The sequence below is a fragment of the Plecotus auritus genome (genome assembly GCF_963455305.1).
Source record: "Plecotus auritus genome assembly, chromosome: 3".
Lineage (NCBI taxonomy): Eukaryota > Metazoa > Chordata > Mammalia > Chiroptera > Vespertilionidae > Plecotus > Plecotus auritus.
The window spans coordinates 148,607,412-148,632,073 of NC_137772.1; the positions used below are offsets into that span (position 1 = coordinate 148,607,412).

Below are 24,662 nucleotides of genomic sequence, written 5' to 3' on the forward strand. Positions count from 1 at the left end.
GGTTTATGTGCATGTTTAATAGAGAGAGTATTAAAATGGGACTCAGTCCATCACAATGAGGGTATTGCTCTTATTAGCTATTTACGACTTGTCTTCTCCTGGTTTCCCACCTTGTGGGGGAAGGAAGTGGAACCAGGAAGGCACACAAAAAATTGAACACATTCCCTTTCCCCTTGCAATATGCTAAATTGTGATTGCATTCTATCAGGTATGAGTAATAGAGAAGTTTAAATCAGATTTTAATGAACCTTTAAATACCTGAAAATGTGACTGCTCATTGATATTGTAAAGTCATCTAAAAAAAACTATGGAATTTGTATGAACCATTACTAAGGTGAGAGAGAGAGAGAGAGAGAGAGAGAGAGAGAGAGAGAGAGAGAGAGAGAGAGAGAGAGAAACCCACTTGATTCAGTTTAAAAGAAGTGGTACACTGCTAAATCCAGCTTGTTCCCTATATCAGTTAAATACTGAATGATATAATTAGGAAAGCAGGACTATGCTAATTCACTTACAAGTAGCTCATAGTGGTTAATACTAGCCTGGATTACTTTTTTAAAGAACAATATAACTGCCAAGTTATCTACAAAATATATAATAAATATATTGTTTAATAATGAACCAAATATCTATACACCTGTTTCAACTTGAACATCCAGTCTCTGAAGTATATGTACAAAATCCAAATGCAACTGTTTAAATTCAAAAGTAAAAGCATATAAGGTGGCAGGTTTCAAATCATCCCACTCATAAGCTATGACATTATTTTGCATAATTTGTGAAGAATTATTAAGAGATATTGACACTGAAATGTCCTTGGAAGATATCACACTCCAGTTAAAAGAAACACTCGTACTTGTTGCTATTGTTTTAATATTTTTAGTTGAGATTCCACCTAAAAAATCAGAAAGGATAATTAGTATGTTTTCAAATAAAACTGAGTGAAACATAAAGACTATTTAATTACAAAAGATCAGCCATGGTGGAAAATATCTAACTATAAAATATTTTCAAGATTATATGTGAGTTCCTTGTACCCTCTTTAGGATGAATGAATTAGGTTACAAATCTACATTGTTTTTTTAGAATAATCTGCATTACATGTAACATTTCCATTATACCTACCTATATACACACATTATCACACATTAAGCGTCAAAATGGAAAATGTTATTCTTACCTTAGTTTATTATTTCTTTAAATATTGAAATTTACATTATATTTAAAGAACAGAATATTACTCTCATGATGTGATTTTCAACTGCTATCACATACCTGTTAATCAGTGTAAAATTCAAATTATCTGTTATTTTCCCTTTTATAATTATGTAATAAAGCTGAACAACATATACATATTACTTACGCATTTGAAATGACTTTTCACTTAAAATTTGTCCATATTTTATGGACTGTATAATGATGTGGTAGTCTTCATTTTCTTCTATTGTTATAATTGATTTTGGAGGTTTTTGTGGATCTGCAGGAATGCTTTTGACATTCTGTAAATAATAAGATACATCTACTTATGAAATATTTTCTAACTATGTCAAATACATTAAAAGTTTGTGTAAAAAGGAGACATATGTAAAACTTCAGACAAAAAAATGATTTAAAAAAGTAAAAAGAAAAAAAGAAAGAAAGAAAAAAAGTTTGACTTTTTTATATCTCCTTCATAAAAAACAGTTTTTCCCATATGGAATATTTATTTTTACATGTTACTTTTTAAATAACTACTCTGTGTATAATATACAAATTCTAAAAAGGAAAATACATAATAATTTCCATGAAAAAAGTTAAATATTATTTTGACTACTTATTGAAGATACTTCATAAAATGCTAACATTTTATGTATTAATAAAATAAAAGTTAGAAATCAAAGTAACTATTAAGTTCCTACTTCTGATGAGGTTTTTAGTTATAACACATATATATTATGCTTACTTTTCATTAGAGCCAAAAAAAAATGATGCCTTACTTTTTGAGCCAAATTATTAATAAGTTGGTATTTTAAAAAATAAAACTCAGGACTTCCTCCCTCAGGAAATTCTTCCCAGTCAACAAAAATTGTTGTTGTTTGTTTACTTATTGGTATATAATGAAAACTTTTTGAGATCTGAAATAGGAAAGAAAAGTAATGGTGAAAAATAATAAAAATGCATTCTTGGTTAATGTTTTATAAGCAATTTTACTAAAATGAAACCTAAAATATGCCAAATTATAATTGAAAACTATTTTAGCAATATTGATTTCTACACATAAGTTAAATAATATTCATTGGATACTCTATTTGTAAACATAATTTTGAGAACAACTTAAGAATGGCAAGTAAAATGTGAACAAGGAAATACCATGTTCCCAGGCTCAAGAGAGTTGGGAGAAACTCAAAGTCACAGGAAAAACACAGTATAACCCCTGGCATGTCAACTGTGTACCTTGATGGTAATGGCTACAAAATTAAATTACTTCACAGGCATTCTTGATAATACATGCACAATGAAAATAAGTTTGAGTACAAAACATTTGACTCTCAGTCATTTTAGAGCCTTGGTTCATTTATAGATAAAGAAAATGTTACTAATTGAGACAGAAATGTTAGACCACATGATGAGAGACCTTTTATGTTCCCTAGATCACAAAAATAAACAAACAAACAAACAAACAAACAAATAAATAAATAAATAGGTCATCTCTCAGGAGAACAATATATTTTATATTTATAAAAAATCCAACCAAAAACAACCTTAAGATGAATCACCACACCTTGTCTTTTGTTCTTATCTTTCTCCCCACTGATAATCCCCAATACAATTTGTAAGCAGTGAAGACAGATGCCATCTATATGCACAAATTTGTGCGGCACCTAGCAAAGAAACTTTCCTTAGGTTATAAACCTAATATTTGGTGTTATTTCTCTTCAACATGCCCCTTATTTTCCAAAGTGAATAGACTCAATGCAATAGCATCCTACCAATTAACTAATTTTTCTGAAAAGGGCACATTCAAAAATGTCTTACCTTAACAACATATTGTATCCAGAGCAGTAAAATGATTGATTTCTCCATCTGGAAAATAAATCATATTCAGTTCAATTAAACATGTACATATTTAGATTCAATATTAAACTATTGGACATTCTTTATGTGGGGTGTGTGTGTGTGTGTATCACTTTAATGTCATGACTTTTAATGACATGACTATTCATCCAACTGAACGTTAAGGCATTGGTAAGTAGGTGCTGCATGATATTCTCCACCTCATAAAGTTGGAAACATAAGTGCTTTCCCACAAATACCAAAATAATTTGCTTCTAGAAGCTGCTGTGATTAAATATAAAGGTGTTAAAAATAAAATGAGTTATTAGGCAATTACACTGTAGTGTGTGAAACTAACCTTAATTGATGGAAATGTAGAACACCTACACACTGCTACTTCGTTGGAAGTAATGCCTCACATTTTATCGCCATGAAAAAAAATTTCAATATGCTATTGATGAAACGGTAACTTCAAAGGGAAAAAAAACATTCAAAACCCGTTTCGATTCCATTTATTTTTTTAAATGTATGCATCTAAAAAGCTTGTGTAACTTTTTATAGAAACTTAAGAGTCCCTCAGGACCTAAGAACGTTTTACATTCAATTTAAGATATAAAGAAAAAAAATACAATCTGTATTTAAAATATATATTTCTAAAACTAAAAAAAAAAAAAAAAAAAATGTCATTTTAATAGTTAACAGGTACCGGGATCAATTTCAAGGCTCTCTGAAGCCCACTCTAAAGCAGGTTTCTGCCTACAGAATCCTCTTTAGTTACTATTAAGCAAGTGTTCACCTCAGATAAAATGCACCCAGTTAAAAAGAAATACCTAACCATTCAATCCACAAAACTGCAAAGCTGTAACCTTGTACTACTTTTCTCAGCACAAGTGCTCTATTCCCCACCCCACTCCCGCCCCAAATCTAAGCATAGCGTAGTGTCCACGTCTGTGCGCTGCAAGAAGATCCAGGTGGCAGGAAAGATCGCTCCCGCTCTGCCGGTTCAAGTCCCAAAGTCCCCGCTCAGAGTCAGGTTTGAGTCACAGGATTTGCTCCCCAGCGGAGAAAGGGTAGAGAGCAGCTGCCCAGAAGCGCGCAGTTTTAGAAAGAGCCCAAAGGAGGCCCTTGTAACCGCAGAGAGAGGAGGAGGATAGAGGCAAGAACCGGGGTTAGACTGGCGGGATGAGGAGGGAAGAGCCCAGACCTGCAAGTGCGAGCTCCGGGAGTGCACAGCGGAGGAGCCTGCGGGTGCCGGGCGCGCGGCCGCACCTCCTGCGCTTTGCAAGTTTCGCGCTCCGAATGTGGCGCGCAGTGGCGGGTCCCCAGACGCAGAGGTGGCGCGGGGCGTGGCCGCAAGGACGCGCGGGGTGCGGCGGTCGTAGCCCACCTGGCGGCCTCAGCCCACCTGGCGGCCTCAGCCCACCTGGCGGCCTCAGCCCACCTGGCGGCCTCAGCCCACCTGGCGGCCTCAGCCCACCTGGCGACCTCCCTGCGCGCTCCCTCGTCCCTGCAGCTCTCTGAGCGCTTGCTCCGCTCCGCGCTCTTCCAGCTGAGTTTTCTTCCCGCCAGTGGTGCCCTCTCCCACGGTAGGGTTAATTAAGTGAAGGTCTCCATGGTAACGGTAAGCAGCGGGAAGGAAGAGACCTGGAGGCGAGTCTCAAAACATTGATGTGTGGAGGAGAATTATACTCCATGTGGAAAGGGGAGGGCGATGAGTGGGAAACAGTGGCCTCTTCATGAAAACCAAAAGGAAGTCGAGTGGCTGTGAATAGCCCTGGTTGGGCAGATTTAAGCTCACCCACGTGGCTCTGTGTGAAGCCGCATTCTTTAATTGTTCGAATGTTATGTGGCTGGTTGGTTTCCTGCAGCATTTGACAGTCTTGATTGACCTTTTCTCCCTCCTGAGATCTTCTCAGCCTCCCTGACATTACCCTCATCTGGTTCTTCCATCCATCTTCTTAGTCCGCAGCCTCCTCTGACGTTTCCAATTAAAATATTGACTTGACAGGTGGTACCTTCCTTGAGTCTGGGTTATTTTATTCACTTTTGTGATTTCAGTCACATTCAAGAGTCCCCATCACTTCGTCTTGGATCTCATTTCTTTCCAGGGCTTCGGAGCTGTATTTATAGCTCCACACTGGCCATCTCCTACAGGCAATTCAAAACCGTCTTTCCATAACTAAATGTATGCTCTTTCCTCTCCTTGCCCTTCCTAGCAGAGAGTAAGCCAACCAGCCAGCCAAACAAACAAAACACAAACCAATTCTACACAAAGCCCACCTATCCCCCCTAATTTCTTTGATTCTAGTTCTAAAACGTCTCTTAGGGTGATTACTTCCACTTTATTTTCAATCATGCCCTTACTTGAAAACTTTAATTATCTGTCTCTCTCCAAAAAATATAAGCCATTTTTAAGAGTTGGAACCTCAGTTTAGATCCTGTTGTTCCATTTACCAGCTGAGCATCTATCTAAAAAGTTTACTGTTGTCAAAAGTAAAGTCTTAGAGTGCTTAATCCTATATAATAAAGAGGTAATATGCAAATTGACAATCACTCCAACACACAAGATGGCTGCCCCCATGTGGACACAAGATGGCCACCACAAGATGGCCAGCAGGGGAGGGCAGTTAGGGGTGACCAAGCCTGCAGGGAAGGACAGTTCGGGGGGACCCAGGCCTGCAGGGGAGGGCAGTTGGGAGGGACCAGGCCTGCAGGGGAGGGCAGTTGGGGGGACCAGGCTGGCAGGTGAGGGCAGTTAGGGGTGACCAGGCTGGGAAGGGAGGGCAGTTAGGGGTGACTGTGCCAGCAGGGGAGGGAAGTTGGTGGCGACCAGGCCTGCAAGGGAGGACAGTTAGGGGCTACCAGGCCAACAGGAGAGGGCAGTTAGGGGTGACCAGGCCAGCAGGGAGGGCAAATAGGGGCAATCGGGCTGGCAGGGGAGCAGTTAGCCATTGATCAGGCTGGCAGGGGAGTGGTTAGGGGGTGATCAGGCTGGCAGGCAAGCGGTTGTGAGCCAGCAGTACTGGATTATGAGAGGGATGTCCAACTGCCCATTTAGGCCGGATCCCAGTGGACATCCCTCGAGGGGTCCTAGATTGGAGAGGGTGCAGGCTGGGCTGAGTGACACCCCCACTACCCATACACGAATTTCATGCACTGGGCCTCTAGTAGAGTATACATATGGAATAGAGTGGCAACTGGTATTAATTCATTGCATGCAATTACTGCCAATAACTCACATTTGGACTGTATATTCTTGTGTGATATCCCAGTCTCTCCTACCATAGTTAGCTAATGTGATGTTTCTAAAATACTCACATGATCCAGACCGGGGTGCTTACTTGAAAGCTTATTCTGACTCTTGGTTGCTTACAATATACCTCTGAACAAATTCACTTTTCAACATCACTTCTCTCCTCTTTGGCACCCTAACTCGTATCCTCAATGAAGTAACAGGCTATAAACATTCAAACTTCTGTTTTCCTATAGAACTTTATTTCTATTGTAGCACAAAAATTTACTTTTTATGTATTCATGTCCTCGGTCAGATTAGGAACTCCATTATGGCACAGACTATGTCTTCATTGAAGCACAGGTGTCTATGTGAACTATATTTATATTGTCTTAATGTAGGATGTTCTACATGTCTTTTGTCTTTAAAAGTAGCAAGTTTCAAAGCAATATATCACAAAATGATTTTATTGACAGTGAATTAGCTTTCAGGCTTTGGGAAATATGATCAAATTAAAAATCCATCAAGAGCCCTAGCCAGTTTGGCTCAGTTGGTTGAGGATTGTCCCATGCACCGAGAGGTCACAGGTTCCATTCCCAGTGAGGGCACATGCCCAGGTTTTGGGCTCAATCCCCAGTGGGGGAAAGCATCAATGTTTCTCTCTCTCATCAATGCTTCTCTCTCTCTCTCTCTCTCTCTCTCTCTCTCTCTCTCTCTCCCTCCCCTTCCTCTCTCTATAAAAAAATCAGTAAAAACATATTTTTTAAAAAGTCATAAAGGATATTAAATAAACTTATTGTGGTAATAACTTTGCAATATATACATATATCAAATTATTATGTACATCTTAAAATTCTATGATGTTATATGTCAGTTATATCTCTGTAAAACTGGGGGACAAAGAAAATCAGGAAATTGGTCACTATAAATAAATACATAGTCCATCAAGTGAATTGAGTAAATTATATATATTTTGATGTGGCCCTTTTTGTTTTACAACAAGGCATCGTAACACTATCACCTTCTGTTCTAGGTCAATAAACTTAATGGTAAGTTAATCAATAAGGCTTCCTTAAAATTTCCTCCTTCCTGAAGAGACATCCTATGAGAGAATGTGGCCTTGCTCCTGCCTTCCCCTTTTATTTGGCCTAGGAACTTACATATAGAGAAATAAAAATGGAAGTTTCAAGAAAATTATGGGTCATTTATTTTAAGAAAAGGAAAGGATAGATTTATTACTAGTTCAGTGCATTTATTCTTAAGGAAAATATTTTTCAGACAGGGGCTATTTAGGCAATAATGGAGACTATTAATATCTTCTAACATGAATTTCCTATTAGGAAATATGTTGTTTGAGGTCTTATTTACCTACTTGTCATGAAAGAAAATCCACGCCTTCACCAGAGGTTGGGTGGACATATTTGCAAAACCACATCCTGGCAGAAATGAAAAATATACAAGTAAACACAATACCCATTCCTTCCTCACCTTCAACTTCCAGTCATTTATTCAATCAAAATATTGAGTGATTACTATGTGCAAAGCACAGTGCTAAGCAATGCCCAGACACCAGCTCAGTGTCCTACAATTCAACTCAATTCTGATATAATCTACCCAGAGAAAGCATCAGATTCCACAGGTTAAGGGTTCAGTCCTACAAGACTCCCCCTGCGCCCCTCTTTAGACTCTAGTCACAAGGCCAGGTTGTTACCTATTCTTCTGACCAACTCCTATAGATTGGAGGTTCCCAACCCCATCCTTGGGTTGCTTAATTTGTTAGAGTGACTCACAGAACTCAGGAAACCTATTTACTTACTAGATTACTGGTTTCTTATAAAAGGAACAGCCAAATGGAAGAGGTGCATAGGACAAGGGATGTGGAAAAAGGGTGCATTGTGGAAAAAGAGAGCTTCCAGGCTCTCTCTAGGTGGGCCATTCTTCAGGCATTTTCATTTGTTCACCAACCAGAAGGTCCCCAAACCCCGTCCATTTGGGGGTTTTGGATGCTTTCTTTTGTAGATCATTGATTATTGCAGATTAATTCAACCTCCAAACCTTCTCCTTTCCTTGGAGGTCAAGGTGGGACTAAAAGTTCCAGCCCTTGATTCTCATTGTGAGCCCTTTTTTGTCAACCAGCCTCCCTCCTTAGAAGTGGTCAGAAAATGGCCTCATTAACATAACAAAAACACCTTTGTTGCTCTCATCCCATAGAAAATTCCAAGGGGTTTAGTAGCACTTCCTTGCCCATAGAGGAAAGAAGTCCAAATATATAACTATTATAATTCACAATATAATGTCTAGATACCTGACATCCCTTCTTATTAGATTGGTCTAAAACAGGTCTCCCTATCTCTAGTTTTTCCCTACTTTAATTCATTTTCAACTTTCTTCAGAGTAATCTTCCCTAAGATTATGTTTCTTTCCTAATCTCAAAGTCTTCAATGGCTCTTCAGCCTCCCTAATTCCTTACGTTTGAAGTCCTCTGGCACATTTTCAGTTCATGTCATACATTTTCAGTTCACTGTTTTTCTCCTATTTCATCTTTTTCATGAAAATTTTCCTTTGTTCCCTAACAAGAGTCACATCCCCCTCCTCTGTTCTTTTGTGGCATTTAATGGTGCTAATGATGGCTCACTGCGTTCTATTTTTCATAGAATTATCTGTGAACATCTTAGTATCTTTTTCTTAATCTTTATTGTTGAAAGCATTACATATGTCCCCTTTCCCCCCCTTTGACTTCTAGCCTGCCCATGCTCCCTGCCCCAGGCCTTCATCACCCTATCGTCAGTGTCCATGGGTTATGCATATATGCATACAAGTTCTTTGGTTGATCTCTTCCCATCCACCCACCCTCCTTGCCTTCCCTTTGAAGTTCAATAGTCTGTTCTGTGCTTCTGTGTCTGGAACTATTTTGTTCATCAGTTTATTTTGTTCATCAGTTTATTTGGTTCAGCAGATTCCACATATGAGTGAGATCATGTGATACTTATCTTTCTCTGACTGGCTTATTTCGCTTAGCATCTTAGTATCTTTAACAGATTGTAATCTCCCTGAAAGTAAGACTTCACATTACTCAAGGAGCCAATTGTGATATCTTACGTAGTTGGCACTCAAAAAATATTTTTAATAATACTTGTTCAAGGAATATTATAAAACTCTGTCTTTTCCCTTTTCTAGGTGACACTTGGGACTTACCACATTGTAAAGATTTTTAAATGTTTTTGGAAACAGCAAATATAAATTTCAACATGAGTAATGTCACTCAGGCAAAACTCAGGCATGATTTACAAGATTACTAAAAAAGCCCTTCCGGTTCTGCTTTGAACTCCAGGGGTCTTTTTCAGTAACTTGCAATGCATTTGAGATCTTTCTTTATGCTTTACCCTTTAGAGTAGCAAGATCTGTCACATTCCAGAGTGTGGCAAAGTTTTAAGGTTAAAATGGAACAGAACTTCAAAATCAAAGACCAACATAAAAATATTCTTCCTTAAATCTTCTAACTTGAATAAATTAATGGTACCGGGCTTTTTTGTCTTTTATTGTCTTGTGTTTCTTGTTCTTACAGTTCTTTTTTAATGACTTCTTTCAAAGAAGACATTTTACTCAAAATTTTCTCACAAAAGTAACATTTTCATAAGCTGATATGTAATTAAAGTAAGTCATATTTCTAACACTACTTAATGAAAAGCCACTGTTGCTATGGAATTCCCAAAGCTCTATTTTGCTGGCATAAGTTATAAGAGATAGAAATAAAAGATGGATTAGCAGCATTTTTTTTTTCTCATTTGTATTTGGTTTCTTAAATGTGATGCCAAAAAGACTGGTTTTTGTTCAGTAACTAAGATAGACCTTTTCTATAAGGTAAAATTTCCTGAATACTTGTGGTATGATCTTTGTAGCATATTCATTCATACAATATGAAAAGTAGTTATTACAATAGCTCTTTTATGAAAAGATTTAATTGTCCAAATCAATCCAAATTGATTTACTTTGAGTGAGAATGGTATGTTAATAAAGTGTTATTGGTTGTACTTCAGAACCTAAGATTAGAAATTGGATTTATCTATATCCATTGGTATGGACTGAAATGCAGATGTCATGTTGAGAAACAGATCTTCATCTCCGGGGTGGGGGTGGTTGTGAAGTAATTCAGAGTTCTAGTCCCTTAAGTTCATGGCTTTGCTGGTAGATTGTTAACAAGTGTGCTGGGATGGATGGAACTTTTTTCTACATGAGATTATCAGCATCTTTAACATATTGAATAATTTCAGTTCACTAACTTTTACTGGGAAACTTTGATGAAGAAAGTATCTTGGATGGAGGGACAAGGATAGAGAAACAGAGCTAAACCCTGACTGACTACAAGGGCTTTATATACAAAAGAGAAGATCCACTATCCTTACACCTTGAAAAATTAGAGAAAAAAAATTAATGACTAACATAAAAACATCCTTTCTTAAATTTTAACCTGGATAAATTAGTGGTACTCTTTTGTCTCTTTTTACAGGTGAGTAGAAAATGATGGAGCTCTGTGAGCTCGCAGGGTGGCCAAGGATCCTGGCTAATCCAAGCATGACGCTTTAACCCTACTGTAGGCAGAATTCTAGGAATTTACCTAAAATTCTCACCACCTGATATTCATTCACACCCTATATAATCCCCTCCCCTTGACGGTTGGTGGTTCTGTGAAAATGATGGGATAGTCACTTCCATAATTATGTTACACTAGAGGCCCAGTGCATGAAATTCGTACACTTAGGGAGAAGTCCTTCAGCCCGGCCTGCACCCTCTCACAGTCCAGGGCTCTTGCAGTCCAGGACCCCTCACTCCTTACCAACTGCCTGCTGCGCTCGCCAGCCGTGAGCCCGGCTTCTGACTGAGCAGTGCGCCCCCTGTGGGAGCGCACTGACCACCAGGAAGCAGCTCCTGCATTGAGCGTCTGCCCCCTGGTGGTCAGTGTGCATCATAGCAACCAGTCATTCCGCTCTTGGGTAGATTTGCATATTAGGGTTTTATTATATATGATTATATAAGACCTCATTGTAGCCAAACAAGGGATGGATTCTCCTGATATCTTTGAAGAAGTCAGCTGTCATGCTGTGAGAGGATCGAGTTGTTAGAACATGAGTATAGCCTCTAAGAGTTGAGGTTTTGCCCCAGGATACAGCTAGCATGAAAACAGGGAACTCAGTCGTACAATTACAAGGAACTTAATTTTGCCAACAACCTAAATGAGCCTGAAAGAAGAGGACCCCAAGCCTCAAATGAGATCATAGTCCCAACCAACAAATTAATTTCAGCCTAGTGAGATCCTGAGTAGAGAGCCCAGCTAACCCCTGTCCAGATCCCTGACTTACAGCAACCCCAGATAATGAATGTTTTGTTTCAAGCCACTACATTTATGGTAATCAGTTTCATAGCAATAGAAAACTAATACACGCCCATAGCAATGTGACTAGTCAGATGATAAACAAGCCTGGTCAATCACTGCACAGGATTTTCTAACTAGAGCTCAGAGATGGATGTCTTCTCCTCTTTGTTGACAAACATGATAAAGGTTGTTTCATCAGAGCTGCTGTGGGCATATGCAAATTGTAGTGCCCAAAGTTGCACATGGAGCAACCTGGAATGCAGTGGGAGAGAATCAAGCTGACAGTAAGAGAAGAGAGATTAATGCACATTTCATTTTCTTGCCAATCTCAATATTTGCTTATCTCAAGTTCGCAAATTCTTTGAAGAACATTTTAGTACTTTATTCTTTCTTTTTTAACCTATCAGTACAGGTTGTTGGCCCTGTTTCTATTAGTTTGTTAATATTTTTAGGAGATCTTTATATATAAGAAGATTAGCTTTTATCAGTGATACATTGCAAATTTGCTTTTGTTTTACATCTTCTTCAAAATGTAATCATATGATTATATTTTCTTTGAATCATAATCATATGATTACAGGATGAATAAACAATCCTATATAATAAAAGCTTAATATGCTAAGTGTCCATTCGTCCGTTCAACCAATCAAAGTGTAATATGCTAATGATATGCTAAGGCCGCTCAATGCTCGCTATGATGTGCACTGACCACCGGGGGGCAAACAGTTGACCGGTTGACCAGTCGCTATGACATGCACTGACCACCAGGGGGCAGACGCTCCGACTGGTAGGTTAGATTGCTGCTGGGGTCCGGCTGATCGTGACTGAATGAGATGTGCCGGACACACCCTGGATCCCTCCCGCGGTCCCTCCCGGGCAGTCCCTCCCTGGCTAGCCTACCTCCTGTGTCCCTCCCCAGCCCTGATCGTGCACCAATGGGATCCCTCGGCCTGGCCTGCGCCCTCTCGCAATCTGGGACCCATCAGGGGATGTTGGAGAACCGGTTTCAGCCCGATCCTGCAGGCCAGGCTGAGGGACCCCACTGTTGCAAGAATTTGTGCACCAGGCTTCCAGTCTATATATATATATAAGCCTAAGCTACCGAACGACCGGTCACTATGACACGCACTGACTACCAGGGGGCAGACGCTCAATGCAAGAGCTGCCCTCTGGTGGTCAGTGCGCTCACACAGCAGGAGCGCTGCTCAGCTGGCCGACCCGTCCCCGTGGCCCACCAGCTGGGTGGCAGCCACTCACTCCCTCCCCTCAGTAGTCCTGTAGGTCCAATCTCCAGAGAATGGGCCAGGCACCGATGGACCTGTGCCGCCAGCATGATCCCGACAGCGCTGCCGGCCTACTGGAAGTCCGCCTCGGACACTGTGGCCACTTCCCCTCCCTAGACACTCCACAAGGAAGAAATAATATAAAAGCTGCCGCCAGGTGGCTCCCAACAACCGGCATGAACATCAGCAGGACAGAGCCGGATCCCAGGCCAGCAAGGGCATCCCACCACCCACCCAGAAGGCCTAACACATCCTGGCACCCCCCCCCCCCCAACCCCCTTCAGGACAGGCGCCAGACACAGGGCTCATGGCTGACAAGTGCCACTGTGGCAGCACGAGCCTCTCCTGATTGCGACTGACAGCCGGTGCAGTGGGGCAGTAATGAGTGGGAGCAGCAGGCAGGAGTGGCAGGTGGCTTTGGACCGCGGGTTTTCACCCGACCCTCTCAAGCCACCCTGAGGGACCCCACCCGTGCACGAATTCGTGCACTGGGCCTCTAGTATGATTATATTTTCTTATTTTTGCCCATTTATTACAAAACTTAGCATTCTACATATGATTATTTCATTAAAAATATATTCTAGAGATAAGTACACAGCAATATGGAAATTTCTTTTTCATTCCTTTTTTATAGTTGCATAGTATTACATTATGTGGATTCATATAATTTATTCTACTCTTATTTGTTCCAATCTTTTATATCACAAACAATACTACAATGAATAACCTTGTATAAGTGGTGTTTTGTGTTTGCATACTTGTTTGTCTAGATATTTATCCTAGATAGCTTGGTCAAACCAACAAAACACCTCAAAAATGTAATAGACATTGAAAAATTCTCAGGATTTCTACTGCTTGGTGTGATCACCAATGACATATGAAAGTGCTTGTTTTCTCAAAGCCTTAAATAATGTAAAAGTATAATTAAATTTCTAAATTGTGACTAGGTGAGAAATTGCATTTCAGTGTAGATTAAATTTGAAATGCTTTTATTAAAATTATTGTTATCTTTTCATTGTTAAAAGATTTAGGTTATTTTTTTAGGAGATCTTTATATATAGGAAGATTAGCCTTTATCAGTGATACATTGCAAATATTATGCTTTTGTTTTACATTTTCTTTCGATTGTATGACATTTTTGGTCATGATAGAATTTATTATCTGTTTTCAGTTTTCTTATTAAACTTACCAGTCCTTTCTTTTGGGCTTCTGGATATTGAGTCAGAATTAGAATGGCTTTCCCCACTCTAAGGTTATAATGAATTATTCCAATATTCTTTAGAACTTCTACTCTCTTTTTCCTTTTTCTTTTTCACATTTAAACCTCTGATGTGTTTAGAATTTAGCCTGATGTCAATGGATGTATGAATCCTAATTTCTCTCTGTCCAAGTTACAATCCAGTTGTTTCAACACCATTTATGAAAAGTTCATTTATATTCCTCTGCTGATTTGAGGGCCACCTTTATCATATACTACATTCCAAAAAGGTTTGGTCTATCTTTCTGCACTTTCTCACAGCTGTTTATCTATCAGATGCCTACTTTCTTACGAGACTGTAAGTTGTGTGAGTATGAGCACTGTGTCTTTTTTGTTTTGCCTATGTCCTCAGAGCTTAGAATGTGTCTGGCACATACTGGTAGCAGGTGCTCAATATATTTTTCCTGTATTTGAGAATGTTTATGAAGTTCTAGGAGAATGTTGCTTCTTTTCCCACAAATAAGTTTAAAAATGACTTGTTTTTAATTTAATAAATATTTTATAGAGCATGAAAATAAAAAAATGTGTGATAGACAGTATATAGTATTATGTGCTCATTTGAGGTATATAACAGTTTTTCTTAAGCAAAATGTTAATTTATTTTAACCAAAAGCATTTGATTCAGTCTATATATTAATAGGGGTCAAAGAATATTGAAATGTTAACATCTAGATGAAACACTTACATTAAGTACAAATAAGATAAAATCAATTTTTATATACAGTAGACACTGGGACTTTGTAGATGTTCATTTCATTCTTTCACCCATTTCTAAGTAACCCTGGAAATCCAAAATATCTAATAAGTTGCAATTTTGGGAAGATGCATGATGTCAAAACCAAAGAAATCACCTAGCTCATATCTGAGCCTAGATGATCAGGCCCCACATCTGCTTTTCAATGCAACGTTACTGTTCTCTTATTGCTGTTTGACTTCATTAGGTCCTCATGATAATAATACCAAGTAGGGCATTCTCTCCTTTTTACATACAAGGAAACTCAAACAATTATGTACTATAAATGTCAAAGAATTTTGACATTTGCAAAGATCTCAGGATATATTCCTTGCATATGTCAATAATCTGTATGTAAAAAGTGCAGCATTCTGTTATAGAATTATTAATACATTCAAATAATTTTATCTCATTCTTCATTGGCAAAGCAGCAGCATGAAAAGCAGAAAGCATGCAACTTCAATAGTATGCAAATACATCTCAAAAATCAGATGTCCATGAGATAGTAAATAGCTAACTAAATGTTAAGTGGTAACAACATATTTAATAATAGTTTTAATGGTATAAAAAAATAAAAGCCCAAGATACCCCTCCTCTATTTAGGAGCTGATGCTACATTTCCCCATTACTTATTATTGGGATAACTATTAAATGTATGTATATATATATATATATATGAATGTGTGGCATTGTGTTTCCTTTTTTTGTAAAGGCATTGAATTTAAAATTCTTAATTCTATGCAAGGCTAACTCTTAAAGAATAAAAGATTCTGTGGTAGACACCTTACTGTACCATCCAAAAGAAAAGAACATAGGACTGGAATAGTAAAGATCTAGACTTAACCCAACTATTAACATGAATTCAATACATTGTTATACTGAATTAATTTGTACAAGTCACCAGCTTCTCTGGTTATCTGCTAGACCTGCAAAATTAGGGGAATTTGCATAATATCCCTAATATCTATTCAAGTTTTTAAAAAACTAAAATCCTATAGTTCTATGATCTGTCTCTAGGCATACCACCCTTTATGACTATCCAGATACCAATTTTAACTGATTACATTTACCAGAATATCAAAAAATGACTATTGAATGAAACTTCAAGAATTCTGCAAAATAACCTGCTTAATGAGCATATCTCAGGTTTTTAGCATGTTGCAGTTATATGTATAGTATTTCAGCTGAACAACTTAAAATAATTTACTTCTCTAAAATACAGTAAATTAACACATCTAATTTTCCATGGAAAGTGTGTATATTTTTGTTAATTGCTATATCCCAATAGTCTGAAAAGTACATTATCAATAAACAGCATAAATCTGCCCAGTGCCCAAATAACAGTGCTGAAAGTTAACTCCATTTGATTGGTGATGTTGCATAGAGTTCTTGGAATCCACAAGTCTAATTCCACTGGCATGTGCAGTCTATAGGTTCCTGGAGCGTGTACATGATCTCGGTGCCATTTCCCGAACAGAACAGGGGCACAGTCAGATTCCGCACTCCATTCTCACGACAACACTTACAGAATCTTAGATGGCTCTCAATGTTGATGTTATATATGGTAGCGGATGGGCATTTTCCATCACAAGATGCAACATTTATCTGTAAGGAGAGATGATGAGAAAAAAACTCTTAAAATTTAAAAATCCGGTTACTTGATTTTACTAAGTCAAATGAAAGCAAGGCTTTCTTATCTCTTTAACTCTCAAGCTTCTCTGTGTTAAAAGATTGCAGAGCATACTAGGTTGAAATTTAGTAACTTAGTTCCATGGTGATGCACAGGACAGCAATGCTGACAGAAATTTTGAAACGTGCTCACATAACTAGACAGGTGCCTGCAATATAGTAATCATAATCTAATGAGTCTATTGTAACCCATATTATATCATGGCTCAAGTAGACTGTGGAATTGTATGGGTCATATTAAAGGAGGTAAAGTTAGAACCAGGACTATTTTTGCTAAGTAAAATTGCATAGTTAAGAAAATACGTAGTCAAATATATTTAGATTTAATTTTCATCTCTCTGGATTGCAGTTACCACTTCAGAACTTTTGACTACTTATGCTAAGAATAATTCACACTTCTTCACAGAATATTTTAATATTAGAATTTAAGAATAATCTCAAAGCTAAGTATTAAGTATTTTGTTGGCTTACAAACTTGTTAGTGCTGCGATACATATACTTTGGAAAGACACATGCCCTTTTATGTAACAAATGATATCTTTCCACTTACAGAGCTTTGACTTATACAGTCCTGTTTCCTTATAACTGATTTAATCATCACTTTCTGGCATATTCTTTCTTCTCGTTTACCTGATAAAAGATAGAACGTTTTATTCATTAAAAGGCTCATGCCAAATTGTTTCTTAATTCAATTAACATATGAATATATTGAAAATTGATATGTTTACATAAAATATATTCCTATATTAAGAGATATTTAAAATTTCCCTCATATTTTATGTTTAATATTTATTTTCACCATCTAAATAGATTATCTCTTATATTTTCTAGCTTCATACTTCTCTTTACCTTATTGTCAGGATAATTACCATAATCACAAATCAAAAATATTCTACACATACAGTAAAGCTAACTGTATAGTATGTACCAACCTCTGTGTGGTATATAGACAGATAGATAAAATGTTTATTACATGGTATCTAAAAAGTAAATATACACATAAATAATTAAGGCATCTATACATATACTAGTATACATAAATTTATTTTGAAATTAAAAACTAATAGATTTAAAACCACATTATCCTAATTATATTAATAAAATATCAAGCATGAATGTAATTGAACTATTTATCAACCATGTTTAAATGTATGGATGAGTGATGCTAATTTGATTTGATGGTTCTGAAACGATCTCTTAGGAGTTCCAATGAAAACACTTTCTATTAATTAATGGCATATTAATATACCTCTGTGTGGGTGATGGATTATCACTTGGCAATACACCAAGAATATTTATTTCACACTGTATGTAGTAGATATAACTCTGAATCAGGCTGCAAAAGTCCAAGGTTTTTTTGCTCTGATACTAACTTGTTTTGTCATTCCGCTGATTTACCTTGTTTGCAAAAGGCTGGGTTTAGATCTCCAGTTTTCAAATGATTTTAGTCACAACATTATTTTTTAATTAAATAATTCTGTGAAATCCCAACATGTAAAGTATGTCAAATCTAAGCTATGCTGGTTCAAGTAAAGATTACCTTAAATTAAACTGTCCTCCTCAACGTTACCCTTAACCTTTAAATTGCTAAATTCAAGGTCACATCTCAGTTCTCATTCTATTTGACTTCGCAGTAGTATTTGACCCAGTCCATTTCCATTACTCTCTTCTTCTTGATACACTCTCTACACTTGGCTTCTAGAACAGCCACTTTGGTTTTCCTCTCATCTCATTTGTGGCTCCTCCTCTATCTCCTATGCTTGTTCTTTCTCCTTTTCCTGATCTCCCACTCATATAATGTGGCCCAAGGCTCAGTGTTGGTGACAGAGGGCAGGCTGTTTGTACCTTATAGTGCTTTCACTCAGTCGTTACTTCATGCAAGTTTAAGAATAATTGTTTAGAAAGGGAACATCTTTAACATCCCCTATAATGTACCTTACCCTCTTCTTTCTATCACTTTCATCCCTGTGCTATAGCCACACCTGCTGTTTCCTTTGCTTTCAACTCTTCATTCTTCTGGCGGACATTCAGTCTCCAGTCAAATGACACTTCATTACAGAGGCCTTCTTTAAGGATTCACTTAAGTAAGCAACCAGTTCCCTTCACTCTCCATCCCTTTTATTCTGCACTATTTTTCCTTACATCACTCATCACTACCTGACATAATAATATATATTTATGTGTTCATGTTTCTTCCACTTCTGGATAATATGCACTATGCATACAGATACTGTTTCATTCACTATCACAGTCCCAGTGCTAAAAGACTGGTGTGTGGTTTGCACTCAATAAAAATTGGTTTGATAAGTCAATTCATTCGATGAACAAAATTGGGACAGCATTAATTTAGTTAGCATACATTTGTTTGTACCAAGAAGCATTTCTATTCATTCTCAGAGACTTTATTGTAACACATTTTGTTTAGCACAGCACCTGTGATAGTATCCAATACCCACAGTCTCTCTGGTATAGCCTGGTCACACAAAAGCAAAGACTGCGGACAAGGTTTCTCTGATACCAAAGCTGAAACTTCCTTACAAGTCCTTGCTCATCAGATAGGAAAAACTGAGGTAACTTTTTTACTATTCTGCAGCTTCAAAGAGCTTAGCAGAATTGAAAGGCACTGGGACCAGCCCTTAATCTATTACTGATGAGTGTGATCAGCTTTTCTGAACCTTTATTTTCTTTTCTATAGGGGGAGCCATCCCTATCTTCCCATCTAGCTCTCAGAACTTATGAAGATTAGTTGTAGTACTGGTCTGCAATGGGCTTAATAGAGTGTCTATGTGTGACAGGCAATAAATAGTACTAATACGGTCAGTCACAGAGATCTCCTGTCTACCCTCAGATAACATAAGTGTACTCACTTCTCTAATAATTAACATGGAGTTACAGAATCTAAGCTCTTCACATTTGCTATATGATTCTACTCCTATATCTCATACCTAAAGAAGAGTCTAGCAGAGGAAAAAGAAGTGAAGTCATAAAAATATAAATTTCCTCAGATTCTGGAGTCTAATTTCATTCCTTTGGTTCCTGATACAATGACTACTGGGTATACATTAGTTTACATATAATTCATAAAATACTGAATTAAAAACTACTTTTTTTCTAACAGAAAAAAATTTTAATTAGTGTGTGTCTAAGAGTCCCAGTAATTAAAGAGGTGTAAGTGGCATTATCCTATTTACAAAAGTCCCAGCAATAAAAACTGTTATGGGTTGAAATATTCCTATGAGCCTCAGAAATTAACTTATTTGGAGATGGAGTCTTTACAGAGATAATCAAGTGAAAATGAGGTCATCAGGGTAGACCCCAATCCAATCTGACTCATGTTCTTATAAAAAGGGGGAATTCGGAGATAGGTACACATACTAGAAGAACCCAGCTAAGGAGTGAGGCCTGCAGCAGATCTTTCCCTCAAGTCCTCAGAAGGAACCAACCCCATGGACCTCTTTATTTTGGACTCCTAACCTCCAGAACTGTGAGATGATACATGTCTAAGTTACCCAGCTTGTGGCACTGTTATAACAGCATTAGCAAACGAATACAATGTCACATTAGATGTCAGGCCATCTTATGCTGAACTCTTTTTTTGTTGTGGTAAGTTTGTGTGTGTCAGATTTATATACTATGTAAATAAAAACTGCCATTCTAGCCTAATACTCCTATTTTTATCTTGAGAAATTCATAAACACTTTAAAAAGAAAAAAAAGAAAGATGGCTGCATTAATACCTCTCTATTCTATTTCAGTCCTTAAAATCATTAAAAATTACTATGAGCCCTGGCTGGTTTGGTTCAGTGGTTGAGCGTTGACCTACGGACCTGGAGGTCATGGTTCAATTCCAGTCAAGGCATATGCCCTGGTTGCGACTTGATCCCCAAGGTGGGGTGTGTAAGAGGCAGCTGATGAATGATTCTCTCTTATCATTGATGTTTCTATCTCTCTCTGTCTCCCTTTCTCTTTGAAATCAATAAAAATATTTTTTAAAAAGTTACTATGAAATAAACCTTATCATTTGAACTAATATAACATATGTATATTGTGTATACATAACTTTATCAAAATAAATATTGTGAAGTTTTACATATAGGATTTAAACGTACTCATTAAATTAGCATTTCTCAAATGTATCATACAGAACCATAGACTTATCCCAATAGGTTTGGAAAATACTGCACTTTGCCCTTATTGGAGTCACAGTGACCTTCTCATTGTAGCCTAGTTACTCTTGCATAGTTCCACATGTTCCAAGTAAATCTGACCACAGAGCACTTTTAAACTTAAACACATTTGAGTCCCATACAATACTTTTGGAGAAATGCAATAATAAAGAAATTTCTAATATTTAAATTAAAATTTAGCTAAACAAACACGTTACTCAATGAAGACTAAATTACAATCAGCCATGACACAAAAACATTTAATATGCATTATACAATTTGTTTCCCTCCACATGTCATAGGGACTGAAATTTACAAGAAAAATCATAGGACAATTAAAACTAATCTATCAAATTAATCAATGTAATATGTCTTCACTTACAGATCTTGCAACAGCCTTCATTATAAAGCTTTACAACTCCTTCATTCTAGGAAAAGAGGAGAAAAGTCAAAACTCACAGGGTTTGTTTATTTCTTCTTGGACTAGAAATAGAAAACTAAATCAATATTTTTATTAAGTATCACAAAGTACTTTATAGGAAAATGATTGGAATTTAACTACTAATAAGATTTCCTTTTGTAAAAAAATTTAGGAGCATATGTTTAAAATGTTATTTCTTTATTCGTAATATCAGAGTGTAAAAAGATTAACTTCCTTAAAAGAACACTACAAAACTTTATTTTCTTAAGATTATAAATTTATTATTACATCTACTAGCAGAAGGGCTGAGACCAACATGGCATCAGCCCAAATTTTTAAATACAAAAAAAAAAAATGTCTTACCAGTAGAGGCCATTATATTTTTCAACTCTTCAAAACAATATAAGCTCCTCTATAAGACTAGACTGAGTTTCTGAATATAATCGAATGTTAAAATAGTGTATCTTTTTCTGTAAAATTTTACTATTTTAAAAAAAATCTCTACTTCAGAATGGCTTCTGACTAAGGATAAATTAAGAAAATTTTATTATCTTTTAGAATTATTACGGTAAGTTTCTGGTTGCTTTTAGTAACTTGATAATTACAATTCAAATTTTAAAATCTGTGAATTAAGATGGTGTCTAAGATTCTTTCCAGACCTGAAATTCTATTACTTTAGTACATATGTTATCTACCTAGCCAGCTAGTGAGTTATCCATCATTACTAAAAGAGGACATTTTGAAAAATATCAATGAGACTGCTATTTATCTACACTTAGAAAATATTACCCCACACAACAGGGCAAAGCTTACCTTTCATTAGGGATTATTACCTATTAATTAAAGCTACAATAATCTTTTTTTTAATTGTATTACTTTCACATGGAATAGAAAGTTGTTCCAGCAGCCTTCAAAGTTAGTAATAAAAAGGGGGGGAATTGTATCACTTTTAAAAATCTGAGAGAATAAGGAATTGGGAGAACAAAACTGAAGGACCAGCTATAGCATGTGCTCAGTTCCACAGTGGCCTGTGTTCAGAGGAGCTAAGACAAATTTCACTTAGGCCAGCATGCATTAAAAAGTGAATTACATCATAAATCTGGCTGTGTGTTTAAGAAAGAGAAAATCATTCAAGCTCTGATTGATTCATTTATTGATCCATATTGAGAAAGAGGCTAGGTGATCAAATAATTATTCAATAATCCTTTATCTACATATTAAAAAACCAGAAATAGCATAATGTCTATTTAGGGAGAGTGAAAATTATTTGGACTACCATATATAATTCAAAATGGAAAACTGAGGAAATATAATAGAGCTTTTATGTACACATGAAAATAAAACATTCACCAAAATAAGCTACAATGTATGTATGACCTTGGAAAACACACTATTTTCTAAATTCTAATGAGTACTAAATTTTCTTAAATATAACAAAGTACAAACCATTTTGCATTCAGTCTCATTAAAAGGGGGACAGACCATACTGTAGTTCAGAATCATTGTTCCTTCATCAGTCTTGACACATTCATATGTGGTACAGTTATGGTGCCACATACTCCCTTCCTAAAAATAAAAGGGAAAGTAACTGTTTTACTATTCAACTCTGCTAAATTTCTGAAGTAAAATATTTCCTATCAAAAGGCACGATGCAGAAAGCTTTTTGAGTCTTAAAACATCCTTCTGGAAATGTCCACAAATCTAACTTAAATGATTAAAATACATGAATGGTGTGTGTGTGTGTGTGTGTGTGTGTGTTTGGTTTCATACTAGAACTGAGATGTAAATGTGAAGTAAAGCAATAGGGAGTAAAGGAGCAAAATGTATTTGTTTCTACTACAAAATTATCTAATTTGATCAAGTGTCAAATGTCTTGCTCTCCTATTTCCCTCACTAATTATAAAAAAACAAATCATATTATGTAATACACCTCCTTTCTTGAGATTTGTTTATTGTTACTTCCACTCCCTTGTCAGCAAAATATTTAAAAATCTTCAAATGATAGTAATTATTGACTTATGGTTCAAGTTTTGTATACCTTATGGCTATTTTAAAATCTATTCCTAGTCTTTTAACTTTTAAACATAACTTTATTTCATTCCTGATGTCAGAATTCCTATTTAGAAATAAAGTCTGCTAGCCCTAGCTGATTTTGTTCAGTAGGTACAGTGTCAGCCCAGGGACTGAAGGGTCCCGGGTTCAATACTGGATCAGTTGCAGGCTTCAACCCCGGCCCTAGTCAGGTCTCTCTCTCTTACATCGATGTTTTTCTCTCTCCCTCCCTTCCATTCTCTCTAAAAATCAATGAAAAAATATCTTCAAGTGAGGATTAAAAAACAAAAAACAAAAAGAAAGAAAGTCTGCTAAACATATCCTATATAATAAAGAGGTATTTTGCAAATTGACCATCATCCCAACACAAGATGGCCACCCTCATGTGGTCAAAGATGGCCGATCCCAAGTGGACACAAGATGTCTGCTACAAGATGGCCAGCAGGGGAGGGCAGTTGGGGGGGACCAGACCTGCAGGGGAGGGCAGTTAGGGGTGACCAGGCCTGCAGGGGAGGGCAGTTGGGGGCAACCAGGCCAGCAGGAGGAGGCAGTTAGGGGTGACCGGGGTAGTAGGGTATGGCAGTTAGGGGCAACCAGGCCTGCAGGGGAGAGCAGTTAGGGGCAACCAGGCTTCAGGGGAGGGCAGTTGGGAGCCAACCAGGCCTGCAGGGGAGGGCAGTTGGGGGCGACCAGGCCTGCAGGAGAGGGCTGTTGGGGGTGACCAGGCCTGCAGGGGAGGGCAGTTAGGGGAAACCAGGCCAGCAGGGGAGGGCAGTTAGGGGCAATCAGGCTGGCAGGGGAGCAGTTAGGCCTCGATCAGGCTGGCAGGGGAGTGGTTAGGGAGTGATGAGGTTGGCAGGCAGAAGTGGTTAGGGGCAATCAGGCAGTCAGGCAGGTGAGCGGTTGGGAGCCAGCAGTCCTGGATTGTGAGAGGGATGTCCGACTACCCGTTTAGGCCCAATCCCACCAGAATTGGGCCTAAACGGGCAGTTGGACATCACTCAAGGGGTCCCAGATTGGAGAGGGTGCAGGCTGGGCTGAGGGACACCACCCCCTCCCCTCCCTGTGCACAAATTTCATGCACTGGGCCTCTAGTTTATTACATAATTATCCTATATAATAAAAGCCTAATATGCAAATCAACTGAACAGCGGAATGACTGACAAAATGACCGGTTGCTATGATGTGCGCTGACCACCAGGGGGTAGATGCTCAACACAGGAGCTACCCCAACCTGCAGGCCCCAGGCTGGCCAAGGCGGGTGCCAATGTGGGCCCCCAATCACCCCACCAGTCACCCAGCAGAAGGAGGCGAACGGCAGTGGGGTGGAAGGGAAGTGCGTGGCAGCAAGTGGATGGCTCCATGCCAGCCAAAGCGGGTTCCAGTGGGATCATCCCAATTACCCCACTGGTTGTCCTGCAGAGGGAG

General features: G+C 37.8%; 2 protein-coding genes across 2 annotated transcripts in view; both read right to left on the bottom strand.

Moving 5' to 3' along the window:
• Positions 1 to 3,060, bottom strand: part of PTPRQ (protein tyrosine phosphatase receptor type Q) — a gene marked incomplete at its 5' end in the record, with an annotated part of 279,161 nt that extends 276,101 nt beyond the window's left edge. Inside the window, one exon of the mRNA XM_080660148.1 lies at positions 3,013 to 3,060. Coding sequence (XP_080516274.1) covers positions 3,013 to 3,060 — 48 coding nt within the window. The remainder of the gene's footprint in view (positions 1 to 3,012) is intronic.
• Positions 3,061 to 16,311: 13,251 nt separating this feature from the next.
• OTOGL (otogelin like) overlaps positions 16,312 to 24,662 on the bottom strand; it is a gene marked incomplete at both ends in the record, with an annotated part of 145,047 nt that continues 136,696 nt past the window's right edge. The window contains 4 exons of the mRNA XM_080659575.1: positions 16,312 to 16,512; positions 17,147 to 17,226; positions 21,144 to 21,189; positions 22,629 to 22,748. Of these exons, the coding sequence (XP_080515701.1) occupies positions 16,312 to 16,512; positions 17,147 to 17,226; positions 21,144 to 21,189; positions 22,629 to 22,748 (447 nt within the window). The remainder of the gene's footprint in view (positions 16,513 to 17,146; positions 17,227 to 21,143; positions 21,190 to 22,628; positions 22,749 to 24,662) is intronic.